We start from the raw sequence: 9,509 nt of genomic DNA, 5'->3' as shown, positions 1-9,509 counted from the left end.
CATCATTTTCTTATTTTCCTGAACACAGGGACGATGATATATATATAATCCTGACTGGCTTCCAAAGAAGGCCTAGCACATTTTGGGGGACTGCAACTCCCACTGCTGTGGGCTTTGTTTGGTTGATGCCTAGGGGCACTGTTCACCACCTCAACTTTATACATATGCAAATACTGTACGTATAGTATCCATGAAAGTTAAGGTAAAGCTGGGGGGGGGGGATGTTATGGGCTATCAACCAAATATCATCAGAATTGGAATGTTTTCCCAGGTGTTTTTTTGAACAATAATGTTTGGATTTGGGGAACATGCCTTCCCAAAGGAGACTACTGTTTTGGATAGCAGGTAGGAACAGTAAAATGTAACAATAACATGCATTGAGGAAAGAAAATTTATTTTTCCTGCCTACAGTCTTTGGTATAGTTATATGGCTAATTGGGCACTCCAGAATACTGAACTAGATGGACCTTTGGTCTGATCCAGCCCAGTTCTTATTATGCTCTTTCTCATATGACTATTGAGAGTTTTATTTTGCTGGAGAAACTCAGTTATCACTAAAATTGTCTTCTAGGTCACAAAGCAATCCAGAGTTGGCATGCTTGTCACCACTCTTGATTACAGTACTCAAGTTTGGCAGCAGGTTGTGTGTAGTGACTCCATTGCAAAACACTGTGTGTGAGATGAGATGAAATTTCAGTTTGCAATATTTTATCTGTGATGGCCCATTCACACATGTGAGTCATCACCAGGTGCTGCAATCATCCAGAAATGATGTGTATCTTGTGTAGTGTGGTCTGGGCCTTGATCACGTGGCTAACCATAACATGTAGAATCAACATGTATCCACAGGAGAAAACCTGCTCCCTGAAGTCATTGGGGAGGTGGTGGTCATCCTGTGGATGCTGCTGGTTTCTGAGGTTCAGCTGGTGGCAACAAGAGGAAGGGCCTTTTCTGTAGTGGCACCACAATTAGAGAATTGCCTTCCTATTGAGTTGAGAATAAAAAGCATCCCATTTTAGCCTTCCAGTGGCGGCTTTTTATTACAGTTTGCTGTATTTTATTAATTTTGATGGTTAGCCACATTGGTTATTTGTTTCAAAGAGAAAAACAGGATAAAATGTTTTGAAACAGGAGCCTAAATAACATGAGACCAGAAATTTCCTTTCTTTTCAGACTAAACACAAATGCAGAGAGTGCTCACAAGAACACTTTTATGCCAGCTTAGCTAGCCAGCACACTCCTGTTCACTTCCTCACTCACTGATCTCATTGTTTCACTGTCACACTTACAGTGCAATCCTAAACAGAAGTCAGCCCTGTTGAGTTCAGTGGGACTTATTCCAGACAAGTGTGTGTAGGAGCACATCCTGAGCTAGACCAAACTTGCAACCACTGCGTGCCAAAAACCGGTCCCAGTTCAGACCAGAGCTTACTATTCCACCATGTCGCCATAGTAGGTCAGGGCACAGGGATGCTCTGGGCAGTTGTGTGTGTTGCCCAGCATTCCAGAAGGCTGTGCAACAGGATGTCTAGGTAGACATGACTGCCCAGAGCGTCCCTGTGCCCCAATCTACTTGGAGTACACACAGTGACATGGCAGAAAGTATGTTCCTCTCACGGGCAGAAGGCTTTCACCAAACTCCCAATCCAGCCTGGGGGCCTGGGTCTGGAAAGCCCTGTATTAGACCATCCTAATTGCAATATGGAAACTAGCTCTCAGACCCATGCCATGAAGATTTCAAGTGTATGCATTCAGGAATTTTAATTAGCATTTTTGGCTGTTTTTTAAAAATCTCACTCTTCCTTCAAGGAGCTCAGGGCAGCACACCCCTTGCCCCTTCTCAGCCTCACAACAACCTGGTGAGGTAGGTCTGAGATAGAAGGACCAGACCAAAGTCATTCAGTGAGTTTTGTGGCTGAGGGTGGATTTGACTTGTTGCTCCCTGGACCAATGGCCTAACTCTTCACTGGCTCTCCAGTCTTCCATCCCAGCATTCTGGGTTAACAATTTATGAACAGCAAGGCGGTGGTGGGGGGAGTCCTTGCGAGTACCACCAACTTAGGTCTCCAAAATAGTTTTGCATTCTATTTCTTGCCTTCCTGTCTGATACCTTAAGTCTCCGAGGGCATTGCTTGTAATTCTGTCACTGTGTTAAATGCACTAAATTATTCATTTTGAAATTATGGCTCTCACACACTGTACTTCGGGGGGGGGGGGGAGTGAAGGTTCATTGTTGATTCAGCGGCTGAGCACTTTGCAGGCAATTCTTGGCATTGACTCTGCACTGCTAATTTGCAAAGTGCTTTACCATGTTCCAACTTCATTCATCTGAATCTAGCAGTTCACCAAAGACCCCACAATGAATGGCTCATGATGAAGAGACTTCCAGAGGAAGTCTCCTGTGTTACAGAGCAAGTGTCGCGTCATGGTGAAGAAGATCTGGAGTAGCAAACAAGAACTTCCTCTGGTTTGAACCTTGAGCCCTAATCTCCCTCTTTGAACCAAGGCAGCCACTCCCCTCTCAGCCTCAGCTCCCCCACTGCAGTGCAGAGACAATAATGCTTCCTCACCTTACAGCAGTGGTTTTCAGACTGGGGTGTCACGACACCCCAGCCTGAGGGTCCTGGCCTCTTTCCCCTTAAGGGGCAGGGGCAGGGAGGAGGCAGCAACGCAATCCCCAGGATCAAGCCGCTCAGGAGGGCTGCTGGGACTGGGATGCACTCACCAGTTCCTGCAACAGCCTGTTGGGGGTGCGGGGAGCCTGCAGGTCATCAGAAGTGAAAGTGGAACGATCGCACTCCACTTCCGCAAAACCAGAAGTGGAGTGCAATCACTCCACTTAAACTTCTAACTAGCTGGGGAGCCCTGCAGACACTTGAGCAGGGCTCCCTGCATCCCCAACAGGCTGCTGCAGGGACTGGTGAATGCATCCCAGTCCCTGCAGCTCTCCTGAACCTCCTGATCCTGGGGATCGCGCCTTCCCTCTGCCCCCTCTACCACCCCCCCACCCCTGCAAGGATTTACAGCAGTGCAAACTCTCCTAGAGAGTTTGAAAACCGCTGCCTTACAGGGTTGTTGTCAGGAATGGGCGATTCGACTCGTAAGACTTGAACTTGAGTCACCAACTGTGTTTTCCCTGACTTGTTTGGACTCAAGTTACACGTGTTTGGAAACCAGAAGTGACTTGGGACTCCAGCGTTTTTCTCAGGAACAAGTGGAGACAAGGATTGGGTCATAAGCATTTTGGGTGCTGCAGGCAACCCTTCTGCTGCTTCTGTCCCCTTGCTCCCGCTACCCATCCCTCCTGCCTTGCTGAGCTGGGATGCCTCCTTTTCCCTCCCTGTAGGTCTGTCCGTGCTTGGCGCTCCTTATGAGGGAGGAGTCATGAATTGTAATGTGAATGGGGGTTAGCGAATTTGCTACTGGAGTTTATAAGGACCAGTTGGTGCTTCTGCTGCACTATCTCAAAGAACCGAAGAGCTATTGTTTACAGATGGAACAGAGGCATCAGGGGAAAGTTAAATGAGAGCTCTGACACACATACCACCAGCCCCATTTTTTCCAGAGCCATGCCTGACTCATTTACTGAAAAGACTCTGACCCAAGTCAAATGGAGTCCCAAAAAGGCTCTGGCCAAGTCGCAAAGGCTGCCCGTTAAGGCTCCAGCACAAGTCAAGTCAAAGGGGGCAGGGAATCCGAACCCGACTTGAGTTTTGCCATGGTGGATTGCCACATCCCTGGTTATTGTAAGGACACTATCAAGATAATGCACATGAAAGCTTTTGCACCCTCAAAAAGGACAACATAAACATTATTAGATGGTTGCAGCAAAAGGCAGATGCTTGAGGCAATGTTAAAGCCTGATACATTTATTGTTAGTGGGCTAGAAACTGACCCTGGTGCAAGAAGATAGTTGCTGAGATCAACTTTTTAACCTTGAAGGTGCTACAAGATGTGTTGTTGTGGTCCATGGCAGAGAAATAGCATTTGTCTTCCAGTTCAGTAGTGTTCAAAGCCGTTTCATACATAGGGCCGAAGTTAGCAATTGTGGTACCTGTTGAGGTCCAGAAGTGACATCATTAAGCAGATGATGGCTGGAAATAAGCACTTTGTGCTCACATAGAAACTGTACATGACAGAAAAGAAAAATGTGCAAAGCAAAAGAGAAAAATGTGCAAATCTTGTCATAGTTTCAAAATATGAGAGCCTAATTATCATGCTGGAAGGGTCAAATTATAATGGGGCCAGAATAAACTGCTTCTGGGGGGCCATATTTGGCCTGTAGGCCTTACGACTGACATCTATGCTCTAGTTCAAGGCTCCTGATCTCTTGTATCACATGTTCATTCATACCCATCAACCTCTTGCCTCAGGGTGACCAGATGCAATGGAGGGCAAAGTCCCTATACCAAGGCTTCTCAAACTGGGGCATTGCAGCCTCTGCTGTGGGCCTGTGGCCCACAGGGCTGTGGCCTCTGCCCCATTAAGGAGCAGGAGCAGGGGGAAGCAGCGATGTGATCCTCAGGATCACATCGCTAATGGGGGCACAGAGACTGCTGCAGCCTCCCTGGATGTGGGGAGTCCTGGTTAACCCTCCACAGGGCTTGCCAGGCTTCTAAAAGTGAAAGTACAGTGAAGGTGCTCCACTTCAGAGGTGGAGCGTGATTGCTGGGCTTTCACTTTTAGAAGGCTGGGGAGCCCTGCAGATGCTTGTGGAGGGCTCCTCGCATCCCCGGGAGGCTGCAGCAGGGACTGGTGAGTACATGCCAGTTCCTGTGCCCCCATTAGCATCGCTGCCTTCTACTCTGGCTAGAGAGTTTGAGAACCGCTGCCCTATACATTTTACCATTGTATGGAAGAGGGAATTTTGACAGGTGCAGCTCAACATGGAAATGTTTAAAAAGCTGCACCTGCCAAAATTCTGTCTTCTGCCTATACAATGGGTAAAGGTATAGGGACTCCGGGCCCAATCCTTTTCAACTTCCCATCACAGATGCTGCCGTACCAATGGGGCATGCACTGCATCCTGCAATAGGGAGGCAGTCATGGAGACTTCCTCAAGATAAGATAATGCTTGTTCCCTTGCCTTGGTACTGCATTCTGGCTGCACCGGCGCTAGAAAGTTGGACAGGACCCTCAGGGCCCAATCCTTTCCAACTTTCCAGCACCAGAGCAGCTGCAATGCAGCCTTGAGGTCAGGAAACAAATGTTCTGTGATTGCCTCTCCAACACAGGATGCAGCGCATGGCTGCACCAGCCCTGGAAAACTTAGGGCCTCAGTCCTTAATTGTATTCGGTCACCCTGTTTTCCCTTCACACACACATAATAATAATAATAACTCAGTATTTATATACTGCCTTTCTGGTCATCGGATTACTCCTCTGATTTTATTCAAGATGGTTTACATAGGCAGGGTTTCTAAATCCCTCAAGGGGATTTTTACTAACATTGAGATTCTCTCTTTCAAGAACTAACAGCATTTCAGAATGGATCTTCCTGGTTTGGTCTCACTTCTGGCCTCCAGTTCTCCCACGCAGGCTGACAAGCAGCTTCATCTCTCACGTGAAGGGCAGCCAGGACGCTTCTTACTCACACCAAGAGCAGGTGGAATCACTCAGCTCTCTTGCCATTCTCAGCCGTTCAGGGAGCTGCAGGTGTTCTCGAACTGACAACCTTCTGATGTTATCTTTGGGCTAATGGAGGCTCTACCCTCTAGACCAGACCTCTTGCAAGTAATGTTTTGCTTTGGCTGCCAAACTTTCAACTCCTCCCCAGCCTTCTCATCTCCTGCGGAAAACAGCATCCCTGGCCCTTTGAAGGGGGCTTGGGAGGGAGCGTGCAGTGACCCCGTGCGGCAGCCAGGGAGAATGCGGCTGCCTCTCTCCCCCTCCGCCTCTCGCCTGCGAGTGGGTGTATCTCTGTCTCTCTCCCCGCTCCTCCTCACAAAAGAGCGAGGGCGCATTCCTTTCTCCGGGTTTTCAAGCCGCCCTCTTCGAATCCGCCGCTCGCTCTCTCTGGAGCGCTGCAAGCTCGGGCTGCGGTGCAGGGCAGGAGCGAGCAGCGGGGCTGGGCAAGTGCGGAGGGGCCCGATCCCTGACTCACTGGGGAGATCATGGGGGATCACTGCTCGCTCTCCGATGCCGGCTGCTAGCAAGTGAAGGGGGCTTGCAGGAGGAGGAGGAGCAGCAGCAGCAGCCTAGTTTGGAAAGAGCCCGGGGAGTGCCGGAGCCGCTGCCTGGGCGGCGGGGAGCGCGGCGGTCTTGCAGCGGGCGCGGGTGCTGGCTCTGCCGCTGCCATGCCTTTCGCCAAGCGCATCGTGGAGCCCCAGTGGCTGTGCCGGCAGCAGCCCGTCGTCTCGGTGCTGGAGGAGAGCCCGGGCGCCGAGCCCCAGCCCGGCAGTCAGCCCGAGGAGCCCGAAGAGGCGGCAGCGGACGAGCCGGAGGAAGAGGCGGCTGCCGCTGCCGCTGCCGCCGCCGCCTCCGGGCTGGCAGCGGTGCCCCCCGACGGGAAGGAGAAGGAGGCGGCGGCGATGCTGGACCTCTGCTCGGTCAGCAACGTGGCTCTGTCGCGGATCCTCCGGCAGCTCTCCGACGTGGCCAAGCACGCCTGCACCCTCTTCCAGGAGATCGAGGGCGAGATCCAGCTGACCCACCGCAGGGTGCGGGCGCTGCACGGCAGGATCGGGGGCGTCCAGGGGGTGCTCCACGGCCTGGACCCCAAGCAGGAGGCAGTGCGTAAGTGGCACGGGCAGAGATGCCTCCCTCGCCTTCCCCTTGGGGCGACCTTAGCGCCGGATCACCCTCCCCTCGGGTCTCCTTTACGCGCCCAAAGGGCACGGACTGGTTCAGGGAGAGGAAGAGTGGGGGGAGCGCAGGCGGTGTGGAGATGGCCTGGGGGGCGGTCGGGGATGGTCTCCGTGGTGGGCGATGATGCGCTCAGAGGCTAGTGCTGAGGCTGGCTGCTGCTGGTTCTCCAGGAGAACGAGAGGTGGTTCCCAAATTGGGCTGCTGCTGCTGGGGCACCTTCTGGGAGGTGTGGCCCGGAATGAATGAAGGGCTGCGATCTGGAGTCGACCGAGCTCGGATCTCCTCTTGGTCCCTCCATCGGATCCAGGAACCTGTGTTTGTTGTCTGTAAGCGAGGAGGTGCCTGCAGGGGATGGATGCAGAGGAGAGAGGTGCTGCCGATGTGGGAGGTAAACAGGGAGGGAAGCTCCAGGGCTGAACTGCGTGTGTAAAGTCCCCCCTCCTTTTCTGGAGACTTTCTCCAGAACGTGCTATTTATGTCGAAGGGGGCTTTAGGTCTTGTTTTGGTTGGAGAAGCGATCGCCTGGCAGAGCGCAGTGGGTGGTATATGGAGATGAGCCACGGGTCGCCTTTAAACCCCCCCCCATCCCATATCCTTCCCCGTCGCAATCGAGCCTGTTCATGCGGGCAGTAGCCAGCTAGCCCCGTGCCCAGGAGGGCACTCTTTGCCTCCACTGTTGCTCGTCTCGTCTTAGACAGGCTGAACACACGGTTGATAAGCAGGAGTTCGATAGGAGGGGGATCAATCGCTGAGACGGGGGGAGGGGTGGGTGGGGAGGAGGAGATCTTGGCCGGCCCTGCAGGATATTTACACAGAAAACACGGAGCCCTCCTTTTTTTTTTCCCCAGCCTCAGATGTTCTCCCTCCCTGTGTGCCCAGATCGGCCTGACCCACTTTTCTTTGCTGATGTTGGAGAGTCGAAAGGGGGAGCGCTCCTTCCCAGCAGGCCGATCTCTGTGTGTGCCTATGGAAGGACGGCGTGCGCGATTCCCACTGTGTGTTCTCCTCTGTGTGGCGGGGACAAGGTGACCAGTCTCTCCTTCTCTCCAGCATGAACAGCAGGGCCGATGCCCTCCTTCTCCTGGGTGGTTTTCCACTGAACATCTCTGACTAGGGTGCCTGGCCAGCCACTGGTGATGGGAGAAGGAGAGCTTGAGGGGGTTCCTCAGGCATTTCTGGAGCCCAACCTCTTGCTTCCAATGCACTCTTCAGACCTTCCTAAGCCCCTTAGACCTTCCAGCTGCTCAGTTCATCCTTGGACAACCACAGTTGGTCTGCCCAGGTTCGAGGGGTGGTGTGCATTGCCTTGGAGCACAGAGCTACCCTTTCAGAGAGGGATGTCTGGAGATCCTGGAAAGTGTAGTTTACGAATGAGGGTGGTTCTCTTTTGCTGCTCCAAGATAGATGCCTCCATCCTGCTGTCTCACCCCAGATGACAAGAGTAAAGGCAAGGGCAGGACTTTTCAACAGCTGCTAACATCTGCTGGATGTGGTTTACAAAATGCCTTACTGCTACATTCGGAATCCTCTTAGTCAACCCTGCATTTCAACATACTCATATTTTGTCTTTTTAAAGCAAGCTCATCAGTAACGTTCCAGTTCTTTTCTCCTCTGTATCAAAAGGAGCAGAACAAAAAAAAAAGCCTGGACTTCTTGAAATCTTCTCAGATCAGGAGAAGGCAAGATATAAACCATTTAAATCAATAAATCACTTTGGACAGTGGCATAGCTAGAGGGGGTGCAAAGCACTAAGTTTTGCAGGGAGCCTCAATGCAGCTTGCTTGTGGCCCCTCCCCTTCTGAGCTATTCTGGGAGGTGGGAGTAAAATGCAGGCATATGCTGAAGAGGAGGGGCCACTAGCTCCCTGCAAAACTTAGAGCTTTGCACCCCCTCTAGCTACACCACTGATTCTGGGCCTAGAGGAGAGTCTTGGGTACTCCATGAATGTCTAAAGAGCCATCCTTCTGAAGCAGGGGTGTCCAAAGTTTTTGGCAGGAGGGCCACATCATCTCTCTGACACTGTGCCAGGGGCAGGGAAAAAAAGAATTAATTTACATTTAAAATTTAATTAAATTTACATAAGTTTACATAAATGAATATATTAAAGATGAACTTATATGAATGAATGAAGGTCTTGCAATAGCTCAAGGCCTATAAAAGGCCTTGCACAAAGCTGGCCTTTCCTTTGCTGCCACTGCTGCATCACAGACGTGAAACAGCAAGCAGTGGAGGAAGCCCTCATCCCACAGCTCACGCAAGAGGTCAAACAGTCACCCTTACGCTGAGAGCAGTTGTGTTGGGCCAGTGCAGGCTCCAACAAATCTCCGGAGGGCCAGAGGCTAATTGGAGACTGGGAGCTCCCTGAGGGCCGCATTGAGAGGCCTCGAGGGCCGCATGTGACCCCAGGGCTGGGGTTTGGGCACCCCTGGTCTGAAGCATGGGAGGTAAAACTCCATGCAGAGGTGCAGGCAATTCCTGCAATGTACTTGACTTCCAGGGATGTTTTTTCTGCCTCCCAGCCACTCATTTACACTCTGTAGCAGTCAGTGAAAAGGGAACACTTTCCAAGGGCATTAATCCTCTGGAGGAGGCAGAGACCTTCCCATCTATCACCCACAGGCTTCTCCTGATCTGAGAAGATCCGACTTGATATGAAGAATAAATTCTTTGTCATCTAATTGCATACTTTAATGGAGGGTTAC

The 9,509-nt window shown here is 51.4% G+C and overlaps 1 protein-coding gene across 1 annotated transcript in view; it reads left to right on the top strand.

The window, feature by feature from the left end:
• Nucleotides 1–6,296: 6,296 nt before the first annotated feature.
• Nucleotides 6,297–9,509, top strand: part of NHS (NHS actin remodeling regulator) — a 289,997-nt gene continuing 286,784 nt past the window's right edge. Inside the window, exon 1 of the mRNA XM_066621313.1 lies at nucleotides 6,297–6,735. Coding sequence (XP_066477410.1) covers nucleotides 6,297–6,735 — 439 coding nt within the window. The remainder of the gene's footprint in view (nucleotides 6,736–9,509) is intronic.

The sequence above is a fragment of the Tiliqua scincoides genome, chromosome 3 (assembly GCF_035046505.1).
Source record: "Tiliqua scincoides isolate rTilSci1 chromosome 3, rTilSci1.hap2, whole genome shotgun sequence".
Taxonomy (NCBI): Eukaryota; Metazoa; Chordata; class Lepidosauria; order Squamata; family Scincidae; genus Tiliqua; species Tiliqua scincoides.
This window is presented reverse-complemented; position numbering and strand designations above follow the sequence as displayed.